General features: G+C 54.1%; 1 protein-coding gene across 1 annotated transcript; it reads left to right on the top strand.

The window, feature by feature from the left end:
- Nucleotides 1-803: 803 nt before the first annotated feature.
- On the top strand, nucleotides 804-16554 carry GPR137C (G protein-coupled receptor 137C). Its single transcript, XM_017825468.1, has 7 exons — nucleotides 804-1247; nucleotides 8664-8707; nucleotides 9403-9631; nucleotides 12084-12233; nucleotides 12753-12875; nucleotides 12981-13096; nucleotides 13946-16554. Exons 1-7 carry the CDS (start codon nucleotides 915-917, stop codon nucleotides 14088-14090), a joined length of 1140 nt encoding a protein of 379 aa, XP_017680957.1. The 5' UTR covers nucleotides 804-914; the 3' UTR covers nucleotides 14091-16554.
- Nucleotides 16555-17557: the final 1003 nt, after the last annotated feature.

The raw sequence follows: 17557 nt of genomic DNA, 5'->3' as shown, positions 1-17557 counted from the left end.
CACGGCTGCCAGGAAAGCGCCCCGGGTCGAGCTCTCCCTGTGGTCGGTGGCTTAGCGGCAGGGCTGGAAAACCTGGGGATGCCAAACCCATCTCTGGTGGGTCTGTGCCAGCCCGGCGCTGGGATCCCTGAGCCGGGGATACCTCCTGGTATCCAGGGTGTCCGCCCTGAGCCGGGACTTCTGAGCAGCGGGGTCCCTGCTGGGATCCCGGAGCTCTCCCTGCACCCGCAGGGATGGAACAGGGATGGACACCCCCACAGTACCACAGACCCGACCTGCAGTGGGGGATGTCCCCGCACCGCCCTCAGCCCGCGGGAGTGCCCAGATCCCCCCAGACAGCTCCGGGAGCACCTCGGCGATGCCCGCACCGCGCCCCTCACCCCTCCGTCCCCTCTCCGCTCCTCGATCCCCTCACGGCTCCTCCCACCCCTCACCGCCCCTCTCATCCCTTACCGCCAGTCGCTCCCCTGTCTTCCCCCACCGCCCCCTTCTCTCCCCTCACCGCCCCACTCACCACTCTCACCCCTCTCTCCTCCTGCCGCCCCTCCGGGAGGGCGGGATCGATCGCGGGCGGGCGTCACCAACCCAAGAAGCAAAGCGGCGGCCCCGCGGGGGCGGCCCGCGGGTGATTGACGGGCGGCGCCGACCAACCGGCGCGGCGGGCGGGCGCGGCGGGGGGCGTGCCCGGCGGGCGGCCAATGGGGAGCGCGCGCCGCCGCCCCTCAAATCAGCGGGCTCAGCCGGGTGTCCCCGGCAGAGAGTTGTTTGGCGGCGGGCGGGCGGGCGGCGCAGCCGGGCGGGCGGGAGGAGAAGGAGGAGCAGGAGGAGTGCGGGGGGGGCTCCCCTTTGTTCATGGGGGTGTCCAGCCGGGGCTGAGGGAAGGCACGGAGGGGGTCGGTGCCTCCCGCTGCCCCATGGCCGTCGCTGAGGGGGCGGCCGTGCCCTACGCCGTGGAGCTGGGGCTCACCGTGCTCCACACGGCGCTCTACGGCGCGCTCTTCCTCTTCGCCTACTTGCAGCTCTGGCTGCTGCTCTGCTACCGCGAGCGGCGGCTGAGCTACCACACGCTCTGCCTCTTCCTCTGCCTGCTCTGGGCAGCCCTCAGGACCACGCTGTTCTCCTTCTACCTGCAGAATTCCCTGCAGGCCCTCCGCCTCCAGCAGCCCTTCGCCCACTGGCTCCTGTACTGCCTGCCCGGCTGCCTCCTCTTCTCCAGCCTCTGCCTCCTCAACCTCTACTTCGCCGAGGTAAGTTTTGCTTTGGGGAAGAAAAGCCTCCCTCGCTAACCCCCGTCCCGCAGGACACCGGGGTTGGAACCTCCTCTTCAGCCACCTCTCCAAAGTTGGAGTGCCCCGGAGCCAAGGCTTTGGGGTGGGATGGAGCGGGGGGTGGGATGGAGGTGCGACTGTCCAGGTGAGGGTGGGAGGGAATGCCGGGGGTCTGCGCTCAGTGTTGGCTTTGGGAAAGGCTGGGAGGATGCAGGGATGTGCCCTGAATCCAGGCTTGGGGGGATACAGGGATGTGCCCTGAATCCAGGCGTGGGGGGAGGCACAGGGACTGTGCCCTGAATGCAGCCCTCAGTATAGACTTCGGTACAGGCTGGAAGGATGCAGGAATTGTGCCCTGAATCCAGCCTTAGGGGGGATGGGGGTGGGATTTGGGGGGGATGGTGTGAGCAAAAAGCGTGCCCTGAATCCCAGCATCAGGGGGTTGGGGTGTAGGGCTGTGCCCTCCATGCAGACCCCGGGGTGGGGGGGAAACAGGCTCATGCCCTGAATTTGGGATTTGAGGGGTGCAGGGGCATGCCCTGCTCCCCAGGTGGGATTTTCCTCTTTGCAACCCAGAGTCATTGCAGGGGGGGGGATCACTTTGCGGGGGACTGTTTTGCATCTTTTTTTAATTGATTCCCGTTCTCCGAAGGGGACCAGAAAGTGGCAGCAGCAGGGGCTGCTCTGGCCTGGAGTGATGCCAACCATTACGTCACCAGCCAGAGCCTCTTCTGCTATTGTTGCTGCGCTCCCTCCTTCTCTCCATCGCTCCGCTGCGAACTGGGCTTGTTGTTCTGCAGCTTGTTGTCAGACAAAAAAAAAAAACAACAAACAACAAAACCCTGAGATCCTTCAGACGACAGCCTGGGGCAGGACAGGGGGGCCCCTTCCCAGCTAAACCATGCTGCTGGGACAGTGTTGAGCTGCTTGTTGTTATCACCAAGTGTATCCCTCCTTTTCTGGGCTTCCCATCACTTGTGCCGTGATTTTTATCCTCCTTTCCCCGAGTCCGCTTGTCTTTATCTCTCAAAGCCTCGTCTCTCCCCTCCCCTCCCCTCCCCTGAATATTTTGTTTCTGCTCCAGTTTCTCCCGAGCAGCCCTTTTTGCTCGCCTGCCCTCCCCAGTTTGGTGACTTGTTTCATAAATAGGCAGCACTTTTTCCTTCCAGCTTTGTTGTTGTTGTTGTGGGGATTCTTTGCTCTGCAGCTCTCAGCTGTTCTCCAGCCTCACAAAGGAATCGCTAACACACAGCGAAATCGCTCCGTCGCTCCGATGTGTCACCCAGGGGAGTTATGATTTCATTTTCCCGAGGACATCAGCGCTCACATGATAATGGAAGACTTGGAGCAATTGGGTTGTTCAGCTTTTTCAGTTCTTTTCCCCCTTTCCTTGCTCTGAATAAACACTTGGGAGCCAGGGGTGAGCTGCCTGTTGCCAAAGGTGTCGGTGTTGGATGTGGCGTTGGTTGAGTGGCAGCAGGATAACAAATGGTGCAGAGTGTGCATAATCCATCTTGTCTGCTAAAGGCAGCCTGACCTACCAATTGCTCCAGCCAGGAGGGGTTTGTGTCCTTTGAAAAGCAGGGATCCTGTGCTCTGCTCCACAAAGTGGTTGCATTTCTGTTTTCCTCTCAGTCACTGGACTCAACAGCAGATTTGCCTCTCTCCGGGCTTGTTTAAAGGTTCCCTTAAAGTAAATCCAAATAGATTCCCAGGCTTCCCTTCCTCCCACGATATCTGGTTTTCAGTGAACTCTGCATATATCCCATTTCTTTCTCCTTCAAAACCTAGAGCCAAGGGAAATCCTGTCTGAGGAAATAAGAGCTCAGAATCTGGAGTGGGGAAGCATAAAGTGACTTATGAAAGTGGGTCTGCATGCTCAGCTTCAGGGAGGGTCTGATACTTCCCTGTTGGAACCAGGAGGGGAGTCCAGCACTGTGTGGTGTTTTTGGGTGATCTCACAGTGGTGGTAGTGAAGCTCCAGAGCTTTGGAGAAAGAGTGGAGCTGGATGGACTGAAAGCCTTTGGTGCTTTCCTGGCTCCCATCTCTAGACATGACTGGTGTGTTTACTGGTGTGACTTCCAGGAGAAAGTGCCCATCCATTCCCAGTTTTTAAGGGCTAATTGGTAGCAATTAGAAGGACCAGCAGAAGGACCCTGGGCTTCTTCTGCTCTGGGGGTGGGATCCTGATCCGAGATGTCCTCGGATAAAAGCACAGGCTACTGCTGTGCTGAGGGCCTGGCTCATTGTCTCTCTACACAGTGCCTCCTTTGTGGAGATGCTGGAGAAATGGCATCTGTGGAAGCAGTGGAAGAAAACATGGCCTGTGCTGTTATTTGAGCTGATCTTGCTTGATTTAGGGAGCTCCTCAGGCTATGGAGAAGCTGAGGATGAAGTGGTGATGGGGAAGAAGCTCCAGGGAACAGATACCCATGGAGAACTGGCATTACTTGGCACTCCAGGCTGTTTTGGGGCTGAAATTCAAAATTCTTATACTGCCTGGTGTTCTCCTTTCAGTGGGGAGGGGTTATCCTCTTCCTATCCCCTCCTGGCTCCTGAGATTCCTGAGGGGATGCAGAGTCCTGGCAGAATGAATGTAGGATGTGTATTTTTTTTTTTTCATAAAATCCCAGAATGGTTGGGACTGGGAGGAACCTTAAAGCTCATCTCATTCCAAACCTGTGCCATGGGCAGGGACACCTTCCACTGTCCCAGGTTGCTCCAACCTGGCCTTGAACATTTTCAGAGATGGGGCAGCCACAGCTTCTTTGGGCAACTTGTGCCAGGGCCTCACCACCCTCACAGCCAAGAATTTCTTCCCAATATCCCATCTAACCCTGCCCTCTCTGTGTGAAGCCATTCCCTGTTGTCCTGTCACTCCATGCCCATGTCCAAAGTCCCTCTCCAGGTCTCCTGTAGGCTCCCTTCAGGTACTGTTTCCATCTGGAACATCACAATGCCTTTAGCTTGGGAACATCTCTTCCTTTCTGCTTCAACTTGTACCAGAATGAGTCCTTTCCTGGAAATCTGGAATTCACAGTGCATCAAGTCAGAATTCCTCAGATCCACTCCCAGTCTTGCCTCAATGTCTCGGGTATCCAAACAAGATGCTCCTTTGCCTTGCCTTTGGAATAGCTCCTCTGCTGCCAGCTAGACATCAGCTTGAATAATGCCACCCTTCCCAAGAGCCTGCCAGTTCCTACTTTTCCTTGGGACATGGAAATACATGGAAGGAGCGAGGGGGGGCTCAGCCTGGAGAAAAGGAGGCTCAGGGGGGACCTTCTGGCTCTGCAACCCCCTGACAGGAGAGGGGAGCCGGGGGAGGGGGTCAGGCTCTGCTCCCAGGGAACAAGGGACAGGAGGAGAGGAAATGGCCTCAAGTTGTGTGAGGAGAGGTTCAGGTTGGACATCAGGAGGAATTTCTTCTTGGAAAGCATTGTTAAACATTGGCAGGGGCTGCCCAGGGAGGTTTGGAGTGCCCAGCCCTGGAGGTGTCCCAGGAAGGCCTGGCCGTGGCACTCAGTGCTCTGGGCTGGGGGACAGGGTGGGCATCGGGCACAGGGGGGACTCGATGATCTCAGAGGTCTTTTCTGACCTCAGTGATTCTGTGAAATGTAGCCACAACTTCCGTCTTGACCCTTTCAAAGACCTTCTTGAGCACTCGGCTCTCCTGGGAATCAGCAGCTGGTGCAGGGATGAGTAAGGAATGCTGGAGTGGTGGGACTGACGGCCAGCGAGGCCAGAGCCCTCCAACAGTCTGGGTTTCTATTGAGTGCTCCATCTGATTAGATGACATCAGCCTCCTCCATCCCTTCCTGCTCTAATTGCACTGGAGCAGACATGCTTGGAAAGAGCATCCAGCCTTTCCAGGGAAATGTTTGTCTTTGCTGTCCTGTACCTTCCTTCTCAGCTGGAAAACTGGAAAAGCCTCCATCCTTTCTTGCACCTTCCTTGTGTAGCAGACACCTGGCAGTGCCCTCTGCCTCAGAGGGACAGCTGGTAAGGGGTCACTTAAACTCCAGATTGCCTCATCCCATAGCTGATGATTCCCATGTTTCCCAGCTGAACAGGTGTCCACACTGGCAACCAGCTATTCTAGGAAATCAGGGAACAAGCGAGTTGTGCCCTGTGTTCATGATGGCAGGGAGTGATCTCAGTATTAGTGGCGATGCTGAGAGATCCTCCTCATGGATAGTTCCAACTTTTCCTCTGAGGGGTGGGTGGGGGTTTGAACATTTGTTACGGGGTGTAATCCCAAAATAGTCTGGGCTGTGCTCCAATTATCTCACTCTGGTGAGGGAAGGGATCTGTCTGTGGATGCTCCTGCAGCTGAGTGAGGGCTGTGTTAGGACAGGGCATGGTTATGTCTTGTATCTGTGAAGCCCAAATTCATGGTTTCTTTATGGAACAAGAGAGATTTTGATTCCATCAGACAATAAGTTCCTGGCTCTCCTGGATCTTTTGGATCTGATGTGAATGGCTGTACCAAAACCAAGCTGAAGTGGTTCAGTATTTGGGGTTAAGATCCTGGCTTTTCAGGTACTGGAAGTGATCCTTGGAGCAATCTGTGGGATCTGACATCTGTCACCTTCTCTTAGCAGCTGTGACACCTCCAGTGCACCTTCTAAGGATGAGTGTGTGTCTCAAACACATCCTTAGCAAGTTCACTTTCTGGGCTGTGCTGGGAGCAAGGGAATCACTTTTATGTAATATATCCACCCACCACAAAACCAAAAGCCTCCAGCATCATGGGGGCACTTTGGGGTGTGTAATTCTCCTCCCCTTCTTCCCAAATCTGGCTGATGTGAAGTGCTCAGAGGATCTGTGGCTCTGGAAAGGCAACTAAGTGTTGCCAAACTGCTCCTGATTTTCAGGCCTGACCTCTTGGGCTGGTCTCAGCTCAGATTCCAAGGAACTGTTCAGTTTGCAAGGATTGCTGCTCCCAGCTTGGCCTAAAGCACCTGTTTGAGGGCAGGGGTCTGTGTTTCCTCTCTTTCTGGAGAACAGGACTGCTCTTGAGCTCTCCATGCTGGATTCTTCACACCAGAACCCTCTACCTCAGCTGTCCTTGGGCTCTGAAAGCAGCAGAGTCCTGTGCAGAGAGACTCAAAGCTTGTCTCAAGGCTGAGAACCCAGAGAAACACTGGTGTCACCTACTGACCCAGTCCCTGGGAAGGAAAAGTAACCCTCAGATAAGTTATCAGTCTTAATAATTGAAAACACCAAACCCAGTGATGCCTGTCCTCTTCCTGAAGTTGTAGGAATAATTAGCTGGGGGCTAATAAAAGTCTAATGCTGGAGCTGTGGTCTCCCTCTGCTTTTCATGGCAGCAGGCCAAGCCTGAGGCTCAAGTTGCTGTTGCACTCTTAACCCTGACTCAGCTTTATGTGCCTTAATCCCTGGAGCTGTAGGGGGAGAGTTTAGGGAGAGTCCTGCACATCCAGCATCTTCCTGTTAGCCAGTGGCACTTCCCTGCTCGGCTGAGGGGCTGTTCTCAGCTGAGAGTGCAGAATTCCCAGCTGGAATACAAGCCAGGGACTCTGCAGTGCTGTTCAGAGGCTGTGTTTACAGATACCTCAGATGGATTTCTGCGCTGTCCAAATGGGTGCTGGACCAAGAGATTTTCCCAGCTGGAAATGTCCTTGGTGTCTGTTTTGACAGGACAAGAGGAAACAGCCTCAAGTTGCACCAGGGGAGGTTTAGATTGGATATTGGGAAAAAATTCTTCACTGAAAGGGTGGTCAGGCATTGGAACAGGCTGTCCAGGGCAGTGGTGGAGTCACCATCCCTGGAAGAGTTCAAAACAACATGGATATGGCATTTGGCAACGTGGTTTAGTGGTGAACAAGGTGGTGCTGAATTAAATGGTTGCACTTGATGATTTTGGAGGGCTTTTCCAACCTTAGTGATCCTGTGCCAGTCCCAAAGTGCTTGAACATAACCTGCAGGCAAACTAAGGAGGATTCAAGGATATTTCTGTTTGAAAGTCACCACATGGTGCTTCCAAGGCACAGGTTTAGTGTAACTCAGATGAGTTTTGGGGCTCAGGGTGGTTTGTGCCACACTTCTGTTTTTCTCTGGGCTGGTGTAGGCCAGGACAACGGGATAGAGAACATCCATAGGGATGGATCCCCATCTCTACTGAAGAGCTGTGTCCTGTTCCCCACTAAGTACTGCTTGAGCTCAACCTCCCTCAGACTGGGGGAGAGGAGCCAGGCACTGGCACTGGAACTGGCTCTTGGAAGAGGGTCACTGGCACCATCTGATGCCCTTTGAAATGCTTGAAACTACTACAGGGGATCAGACAACCTCGAATCCTGAAATGTCTCTGGAAATCCTCTTGGCAGGAGCCTGATTCCTGAAGCTTGTGTGCCACTTCTGCCTCAGTGCTGGCTGGAAGGCAGGAGCCAAGGAATCCCAGCAGGAAAAAAAGCTGACCAAGGGTGCCTTGTAGGAGATGAGTGATCCTTCACTGCAGCCACAGTCTGGGAGCTGACAGGGAAAGGGAGGAGAAGGGAAACTGAACCTCCACACCTGTGCAGTGATCCCACAAATACAGGTGTGCTGGATCTGTCTGGATGTTTCTCTTCCCAAGTTCCTTCCAAGTCTCTAGTCAGGACATGGGCTTTGCCTGTGACTGACCCCAGCTCTGGGGTCCTTCCTGGTGGGATCTGTACCTGGAGCTGCATTTTTCACAGGACACAACCCTGTTGTTTTCCTGCTGTTTTCCTGACCAGTGTGAGCGCTGCTTCCCTGTCCCCTTGCAGCAGGAACTCACATCTGAGCTCTGTCTTGGGAGTGTCAACACCTTCCTAAGCCATCCCTGATTCCTTAGGCTCAGATCCTGCCCCTGTATGCTCCAAACTTCCACCTCTGGAGTTACTTTTCAGGTGAATTTGTCCTACAAACATCATAAGGATGGAGGAGCTGTGAGTTCCAAGTGCTTTTTCCAGCCTGCAGGTCCATGATCAAATAGACCAGAGGGCTATTTTAGATCAGCTATTTGTCTTGCTGAAGCACAGCAGCTCAGGCAGCCTTTTCTAACATAGAAATCCAGTGTGGTTGAGGTCCTAAAATAAGCAGCCCAGAACACTGGACAAAGGAGATGTATTTTTGAAGGATTTTAATGACTATTAAGTGCTAAATTCCCTGCTTTTCTTGAGATCTTTAAGGTGGAGTGTTAAAGTCCTTGTCACATATGGGGTATTATGGGCACTTGTATTTGGGCTGGGCTTTTACAAGGGGGAAAAAAAAGGCCAGTTCTTGGTGCTGATAAATAATCTGGAGTCCTTGGAGGTGTCCAACTGGTTTCTGGCTCCCCTGTTTATCTCTTGAGTAAGCTTAAAAGAAACCGTAGGTCATGTGAAGTAACACTGTATAAATCTTTCCTCCAGGTCATATTCAAAGTGAAATGTGCAGCTGAATTCAACAAGTACAAGTAAGTGATGCTGTTCTGACCTTCGTGGCTTAAGGGGGAACTCACTGCAGTGCTGGGAGTGGGAGGTTCAGACCCCAAAGGCTGAACACAGCTGATTCCAACCCTGTGCTCTAGCAAAGGATCAGTGTTGTGCCTTGGAGCAGGACTGGGAGGTTCAAGGGTGCCCAGGAAGCTCAAGCACCCCAGTAGCAAACTAGATAAACTCTCAAGGTCATTCCAAGCTGTCCCACCCCAGAAAAGATCTGCAGAATAAGGCACGAGCAGTAGGTGAGACCTACATTTGTGCAGCCCAGGTGCTTCCTAACCATTTCCAGGGAAACCCACACTGGGAAATGCAAGCTCCAGTGGCTTTCAGTGAAGAAGTTGCAGTGGTTGTGATGACTCATGGCTTATTGACTGGAGTTAATGCAGAGCTGGAGCAACACTTAAAATCTGCAAGATAAGAACCTGACTGTCAGAAGATGAGTCTTTGTAACTCATGACTGCTTACGCTGCTCATGTGTTCTGAGAGCAGCTCCAACAAACACTCTGCAGGCTTGGGCTGCCAGTGCAACCACTGAAAGTTGATGGAATGCCTGATCTTCCCAGCAGGCAGAGCACTGGGTGTGCTGGGAGGGTCTGGTGAGACAGGAGGGTGGTGCAGAATAAGCCTCATCTCACTCAAACTCCGTTTCTCCCCCTCACCATCCCTCCAGGGTCCTGCTGTACCTGGGCTCCATCTTCACCAGCCTCCTCTTCCTGGTTGTGAATTTGACTTGTGCAATGTTGATCCACGGGGAGGTCCCCGAGAGCCAGCTGAGGTGGACGGTCCTGGCCCGCGCCCTGGTCAACGACAGCCTCTTCATCCTCTGTGCCATCTCGCTGGCTGGCTGCATGTGCAAGCTGGGAAAGATGTCTTCAGCCAACGTCTACCTCGAGTCCAAGGTAGGGGAATGCCCTGGGAGCTTCCCCTGGCACTGCACAGCTGGATTCTCAGCTGGACCTGGGTGTGCTCGCTCAGGGCATGAGGGCACCTGAGCTGCTCTTGCTCAAATATTCCTTCCAGAGAGGAGGTGGCAGCTCTTGGACTCCTCCCTCCAGAAAGTGCATGTTCCTGCCGTGGGAACGATCTGCCCTGTGTGTTTTAGGGGAACACCTTGTCTGCAGCTTTGGGAGATTTATGAGCTGCCTGTGCTCTTCAGGCAGGAAGGGAATGTAGGGTCTGCCTGGATGAGAGGGTTCTCCAAGAGCAGCAGATGCAGTTTTGGCAGTGTATTATCACTAAGGACAGTAAAACTTGCAGCATGTTGTTGCCTGTAGCAGGTGCACAACAATTCTTTGCAAAGGGGATCCCCTCCCAACAGTCCTGGATGAGATGAGCATGTTGGAAGGGGAGGAGAAGTTGCTGTAGGTCCTGCCCCAAGGCAGAAGGACAGGTCTGAACACACACTGCCCTTTTCCAGCAGGTAGGAGAGTGGATGAACTGCCAGCAGTGTGGCAGCAGGCTGTAATTAAATGTGTACTTGAGCTGCCTCCTCTTCCTCTGGGAAGCCATATCACCCCTGTCAAAGGCAGGGATTCCAGGAATCTATAGCAAAAATCTGAGCATAGCCTGGTCAAGGTTGAAGCTGAGGCTTTCAGTAAGAGATGTCTGGCTCCTTAAGCAACCAAGAGTATTGCTGGTTTCCCAGAATCCAGGACGTGTGAACCATAGGTCGCAGCTGCAGTGAGACAGGAGCCATCTAAGCTGAGAACCTTCTCACATCCCTGCCTGCCTGGGCCTGGTATCCAGCTCTGACTGGCTCTGGGCACTGATTAACTTGCCAAGTTCACCCAGCACGGGAACTTCCTCTCCTTCCATGCCTGAGGCTGCCTGTGGGGCCGTGCTCTTGTACAACATGCTCCAGGGAAGCCTGTTCTCCAGTTGGATACTCAACCTGGCTGCTACAGGTCTCCACTTCCCTTCCCTGCCTTGGGGGCATCCCTTGATTTCCTGTGTGAAGGAGCTGCAGGAAAAGGGTGGGGATGAGCACAAGTGCTACACAAATGCCTGGAAAGGTTGTCCTGCCTCCTGAACTCCAGCTGGGAACCTGCTGACTCAAAGCCATCCAGCAAGGCTGGAGGCTGCTGCCTCCACCACTGAAGGTGAAAGGCTGGAGCCATGGGAAGGAGGCTGGACTGCAGCCAGATCCTGTGCTGTGGTCCTTGTGAGCTGGAGATTTGCTTCACCAGCCTTTCGTTGTGCTGGCCTGGACACCAAGGGCTCAGCTAAGGGTGACAGCAGGATGTGTTCCTGGGCTTTGGGGCTGTCACTTTGTTAGCAGCACTTCTGTGCTGACTCTTTCAAGCTGCTGCCTTGAGCTCCAAAGCCGGGAAAATAGAGCTGGCACAGCCCAGCTGGGATGTGGAGCAGGTCAGTGAGATGAGCCTCCCCTGCAGATTCTCTGCTTAAACACAAAGGCAAGTGAGCTGCTGGCACGTGTTTATGTGCCCACCCACTGACTTGGTGCCTCCCAGTAGCTATTAAAGGGCTTCATGGGTGTATTTAGCAAAGCCTGACTTGTCATAAAATCCCAGAATGGTTTGGGTTGGAAGAGACCTTAAAGATCATCCAGTTCTACCCCCCTGCCATGGGCAGGGACACCTTCCACTAGCCCAGGTTGCTCCAAGCCCCATCCAGCCTGGCCTTGGACACTTCCAGGGATGGGGCAGCCACAGCTGCTCTGGGCAACCTGTGCCAGGGCCTCTCCACCCTCACAGGGAAGAATTCCTTCCTAATAGCTAATCTAATCCTATTCTCTGTCAGTGGGAAGCCATTCCCCCTCATCCTGTCACTCCAGGCCCTTGTAAGTAGTCTCTCTCCATATTTCCTGTGGGCTCCCTTCAGTTCCTGGGGTTCAGGCACTGGGTCCTTCTGCCCGCCCCAAATATTTGGGTTTCTTTCCTAAACAAACACTGTGTGTGATGTTGGGGTGCTGAGCTGCTGCAGGGAATGGGCTGGGTGAACATTTCTGCTGCAGAGTCTGATCAGGGCATAGAAGCAGCCAGTTGATTTTCCCAGTGGTTTGGTTGTTGGCCTTGTGGAGACTCCCATGGGAAGGCAGTGAGTGGAGTAGCATCTCCCTGGACCACCAGCTGGAAGGTGACTGATAAGATCCTGACAGTGACTCTCCTGTGCCTCAGATCTTCCCTGCTCCCAGGTGACACTGGCTGTGTGGATCTGTTGCTGGAATGAACTCATCACATGAGAAAGCTCTTAACCAGCTCTAAATATTTCAGCAACAACATACAAATGTTCTGGGTCGTTCTTGCCTGCACAGCTTCTGGTGAATTTAAGTGAAGGGGGAAAGAAAATCACAGCTCTATATTAAAGCCATTTTATTTCTTCCTATTCTAGGGAACATCTGTCTGCCAGGCTGTTCTTGTGGGATCTGTAGTGGCTCTTCTGTATTCCTCAAGGGCCTGCTATAACCTGGTAGCTGTGGCCATATCTCCAGACAATGTTCCTGGTCCTTTTAACTATGGCTGGGACAACCTTTCAGACAAGGTAAGTGTGTGTGACCCCCAGTCCAGAGCCAGTAAAGTGAAAGGCAGTCACTCCTCGTCCTGGGAGGGTGAAAAGGGGCTGGGGGGGTGTCTGGGGACCTGAACCCCCAGGGGAGCTGGATTTCTGCCTCCAGAAGCCCTGCTTGCTCTCTCCACCCAGCAAACCTGAGTCTTCCCCTTTCCAGGAAGGATTCCCCTGTTGTGCTCTTCCCTTTTAGCCTGGCAACTGTTCTTTTGAGGGAGAGGAGGGACAAGTCAACTAGAGCAGAAAAGCAATGCTTAATCAGGCGTGGCTGTGTGAGAGGGAGAGTCACTGGTGTGGGGAGCGAGCTCCCAGTGCCCTGGTGGCACATGAACAGAACCAGCCCAGCAAAACCAGTAGCAGGAGCCAGGTGAGGGGCACTGCGCTGGCTTAGGAACTCCTGCCTTCGGAAGGGTTTCTCTGCATTCCCAGTTCCAGCTTTTGGGAGCTCTGTGGATGGCTGGGATCATACAGCCCCCTCTGGTTTGTGTTCCACAGGTGCACGTGGAAGTGAGCAGCGAGGAGTACGTGGTGTTTGGAGTGGTCCTTTTCCTCTGGGAGCTGGTGCCAACGACTTTCGTGGTGCTGTTCTTCCGGGCTCAGAGGCTGAGCCAGAACCTGGTAGGGCCTGAGCAAGTTACCCCTGTGCAGGGAGGAGCCCCAGGGCACCTGGGAGGACTGTCAGGTGTGTTTTTACTTCTGGCCTAACTCCTTTGTCGTTGGCAGACTCCAGCAGGGATGGTGAACAGCCACAGTTACAGCTCCAGAGCCTATTTCTTTGACAATCCGAGGCGCTACGACAGCGACGACGACCTGTCACGGCTCGGGGCCAGAGAAGGAGGGTGAGTGTTGTGCTGCCATCCTGCTGCCCTGTGGAGAAGGACAGAGCTCCTGGCTTCAGCTCTGAGGGGAAAAAATCAGTGGTAGAGGCAGCTTGGGAAAGGTGCATGGGATAGAGAGCCTTCTGACTGAGGTTTTGTTCCTTCTGCAGCTCGCAAGGAGCTGTTTTTATTAGACAGAAGTGACCACAGAGGTGGATGTAGATGGTGCCCACAGGTAGAAATACGTAGTGATTACAGACAGAGCTTATCCAGGAGGACTGGTCTTTCTAGAATCCTCCCTAAGCTGTGGGCAGAGGGCTCTGAAATGATCTCCAGAGGTGTTTCTCCGCTGGAAAGCAAGAGGTGGGGAAGTCCTGGGAGGGGAGATGATCTCTGGGAGCCAGCTGGGACAAAGCCCTGCAGGAATCCCTGGTGTAGGGGAGAACAGTCAGGTAACCACAGCAAAACTGTACAGGGAAACCTGGCACCCCTGTCATCATGGAATCACAGACTGGTTTGGGTTGGAAGGGACCTTAAAAACCATCCCATTCTACCATGGCAGGGACGCCTTCCACTAGACCAGGTTGCTCCAAACTCCGTCCAGCCTAGCCTGGAACATTTCACTTCCTTTCCACTTCATTTTTAAATCCTTCACTTGCTGTGGGGAGTTCAGAGGTTCTGACTCTTGAGCAGTGTTGTAGGGCCCGGTGCTCTTCTCCTTGTACTTTTTCATCAAAGCCGGGCTCCTTGGAGATATTATACCTACAGATTTGGATACCCTGATCAATGCTGGGAGTCTCCTAGCGCTGGAGGAGCCAAATTACTCATCTCTAAGAGAGTCCACGTGTGTGTTTTCTGTCTCCCCTCCAGCTTGGCCACCCCTCAGTGCTCAGGCTTCTACGGCTCCCTGGCCGGGAACGACAGCGGGACCCCCGCGGACAGCGCGCCCTTGCTCTGCGCCGCCGGCGGCTCGGAGAGCAACCACCACAGCTCATACCCCGCCCCACAGAACTGAGGAGGCTCCCTCCATTCCCAGAGTGGCATTCATGTATAGGATTGTAACCTGGTTTTCTCTTTTCCTCCTCCTCCTCCTCCTCCTCCCCTGAAGCATCTAACTCATGACACAAACATTCCACGACCTGCCGCAGCTGCGCGCGGGACTGAGCCGAAGGCTGCGGGCAGTAAGTAAGAGAACTGTGACTTTAAAGGTACCATGTAGCAAAGTGAAGCTGAACTCTCTGGAAGCTTTTTCTTGGTCTGGTCTTCAAGATGTTGGCAGCTAAATGCACCAGAGCTTCCTCACTAGAAAAGAAACATCAAATGCGTATTTGCACTTTTATCTGCACACTTGGAAGGAACGAATCTTGCTCAGGCTCTGCTTGGTCTGAGACTGTTCTAGTTACTCTTTTAATTGCACATCCATAGCTGGGAGAGGCACTGTCTTCCTGCAAAGGCGGGTTCCGTGAAGTACTCTGCATCCTGACTCGCTGGGAGTGGGAGCTCTGTCCGGGCAGGGCCTCCTGTGCTGGATGCTCAAGCTTTCTGTGCCATATTCCCACCTGGCAGGGCTGGGTGAGGCCTCGGGGCTGAGGGGGGTCTTGCTCTGACTCCTGATCCTCGTCCCACGTGGCTGCTGACCTGTCCCTCCTGGGCCTATGGCTCAGAGCTGAGGGGGAGGTCTGTTCCTACTGGCATTGTGACCAACCTGATGGCAGAGGGAGAGGGCTGGCTTTTCCCTTCAGGGAGAGCTTGGAGCTGGCTCAGCAGGAGTGTGTGTGCAGGAATGTGTGTGAATCCAGGGCTGCTGGACCCGGGGGTGCTGAGAGCAGCCCTGCTCCCCCCTCCTCGTCACCCACGGTGGGGTCCCCTCATCCCCCTCAGTATTAAATTGCATTTAGCAGATAACCAAGAGGTTTAACCTGAAGTGAATGTGAACTGGTGGGTCCCCACTGAGGTGCAGGAGGTGTCTGGCTGCCTGTGGAGTGTGCTGTTGCAGAGGGAAGGGGCAGAAATCACAGGGATCTGATCCCTGGGCTCCTTGCTCTGCCCTCCAGGGCCTGGAGCCCTCCCACTGGAGTACACAGGGTGTGAGTGCTGGGTCAGGCTGGGAGAGGCTCCCCTGTCTCTCCTTAACCAAAGTAGCCAAGTTGGATCCCGGCCTGGGCTCTTGGAGATGAGGCTTGGTGTCATTCCTGGCTTGTCCCTGAGCCTGCTGTGGGGATGAGCAAAGCAGCTTTGGATGGAGGCCCTGCTCCAGTGGGAGCTGCTCTGGCCACTGGTGCCAACCCACACTGGAACTGCTTTTAACCTGCCTCGTGCTGCTCAAACCCCAGGCTGACCCTGGGCAGGGAGTGCTGTGGTGGGACAATGCTCTAGGAGCTGGGGGGACCCCGAGGCAGCCTCTGTGTCTGAGCTGTGTGTGAGGGAACCCCCAGCCCTGGGGCAGCTCTGGGAGCCGGGGGGACCCTGAGGCAGCCTCTGTGTCTGAGCTGTGTGTGAGGGAACCCCCAGCCCTGGGGCAGCCCCGGCCTCTCCTCACCAGCGTGGCCTGGTCACCTCTCACCTCTTGCTTGTGCTGGGCTCGATGTCACTTGTCCCACCCAGTCCCTGTGTGTGGTCTGTGCTGGCCCCTTCCTTGCTCACCTGCTTCACTCTCCCTGGCCCAAAAAGAGCAGCAAGCCCTGCTTCTTTTTGGAGAAGGCAAAGATGGCAACTCTCAGCACATCCCTCACTGAGTACCCGACCCAGAGCTCCACCCTGGCTGCTCACCTGTCTCCTGGCAGGAACAGGTCGCTCCATCTCAATCACTGCTTGGCTTATGGCAAAGCTGATGAAGGGCCCGGTGTGTCCCCCTTCCTTCTGCTCCCATAAGTCACCAAAGACAGTAAGTGACGCTCGTGGCCCCTGTTCTTGCTTAAATTCCAAAGCACTAGGAGCACTTTAAGTTTTTCTTTGGAGGGAAAGGAGTGTAGTGCAAAAAAAAAATTAAAAAAAAAAAAAGGAAAAAAAAAAGAATAGTTTAAAAAAAAATACAAAATCCAAGGGCTACAGGCTCATTGTTCCTATTGCACTGAAGCACACACCCACACTACGATCTTCCTGGATTTGGGATGGCAGGTCAGGGCAGTGAGTCTCGTTGCTGATGGACCCCTGAGCGACTGGCAAAGCGTTTGGGTTTTACTCCTTTGTCCGGTGGTTTCCAGTCCGGCCGCTCCTCCCGGGGCCGGTCCCGTGTTTTACTGAAGTAATTTATAGCTGAGAAGTACAATGACTTTTTTAATGCATAGTTGCCTTTCATTAAACTTTCTTTTTTGGGTTTGTTTTGTTTTTTTTTTTTTTTTTTTTTGGTATGGTTTAACAGTGTTTTGGCTTTGCAGTTGGGCAGCAGCTGCTGCACCAGGAGCTGTGGCCAATGAATGTACCTATTTGTTCTTCACTAAACTGTAACCAAGCACTACTCTGTTGAAATAAATAAAAAATTAAAAAAAAAAAGGACTTTCTATGCTGGGATTGCTCCCAGGGTGACCCATCCAGCTCCAGGCGTGGCCCTGTGGTGCCCTGTGCCCTACCAGGACCTGGCACATCCAACTGGTCTCCTGAGACAGGGCTTGGGAGCTCGTAAAGCTGCCGCTGGATGGGCTCCGAGGGATGAGTTTGGGGTGTCACAAGGGGCCTTATCCTCTGATGTTTCTCTGGCTGCAGCCCAAAAGGATGCTATGTCCCAAGGGAATGGCATGAAGCTGTGCCAGGGGAGGTTGAGGATGGATATTTGGAAAAGGTTCTTCACCCAGAGCGTAGTCGGGCACTGAACAGGCTCCCCAAGGCTGCCAGAGTTCCAGGAGGCTTTGGACAACACTCTTAGGGACAAGGTGGGAGTGTTGGGGTGTCCTGTGCAGGGCCAGGAGTTGGATCAATGATCCTTGTGGATCCCTTCCAACTCAGGGAATTCTATATTCCCTCTGTCTCCAGCTCGTGAGGTACAACATGCTCAAATCACCTCCCAGGACCGGTCAGGAGACACATCTGGCCATGGGCTGTGCTTTGTCCTTTCCCAGGACCTGCATCCTCCCAGCCCCAGCGGGATGGAGCTGAGGAGGAGCTGAAACCCCCAGCTTCCTCCTTGGAGCTTCCCTTATTCCCTGTACAGGTTTATCTGTGTGGCCTTGAGCTCAGGGCAAACAGCAGTGGCTCTGCTGGAGCACACGCTGCCTCCTCCTGTCCTTCCAGCCTTTTGGGAGCTCAGGATGGAAAACATGGGGCTGCCACACAGATCCAGGCTGGGGGGATCTATTTTCCAGCAGCACTGCCCCCCCCAAGCCTGTCCTTTGCCCCTGTTGCAGCACTGGATGGTGTAATCTGGGCTGGCTCCATCCCTGTGGGACCCAGCTGGAAGCAGGAACAGGGAGTCACCTCTTATGGCTGCGGGGGATCCAAGGGCTGTGCCCTCCCCAGGAGGGACCCTCTGCCCTGTCCCAGCAGCCC

The sequence above is a fragment of the Lepidothrix coronata genome, unplaced genomic scaffold, assembly GCF_001604755.1.
Source record: "Lepidothrix coronata isolate B3197 unplaced genomic scaffold, Lepidothrix_coronata-1.0 Scaffold119, whole genome shotgun sequence".
Lineage (NCBI taxonomy): Eukaryota > Metazoa > Chordata > Aves > Passeriformes > Pipridae > Lepidothrix > Lepidothrix coronata.
This window is presented reverse-complemented; position numbering and strand designations above follow the sequence as displayed.

Coding starts and splice junctions, on each gene's coding strand:
- GPR137C (XM_017825468.1), top strand. CDS start 915: ATGGCCGTCGCTGAGGGGGCGGCCGTGCCCTACGCCGTGGAGCTGGGG. Junction 12,234..12,752: donor GGGACAACCTTTCAGACAAG/GTAAGTGTGTGT, acceptor TGTGTTCCACAG/GTGCACGTGGAAGTGAGCAG. Junction 12,876..12,980: donor AGAGGCTGAGCCAGAACCTG/GTAGGGCCTGAG, acceptor TGTCGTTGGCAG/ACTCCAGCAGGGATGGTGAA.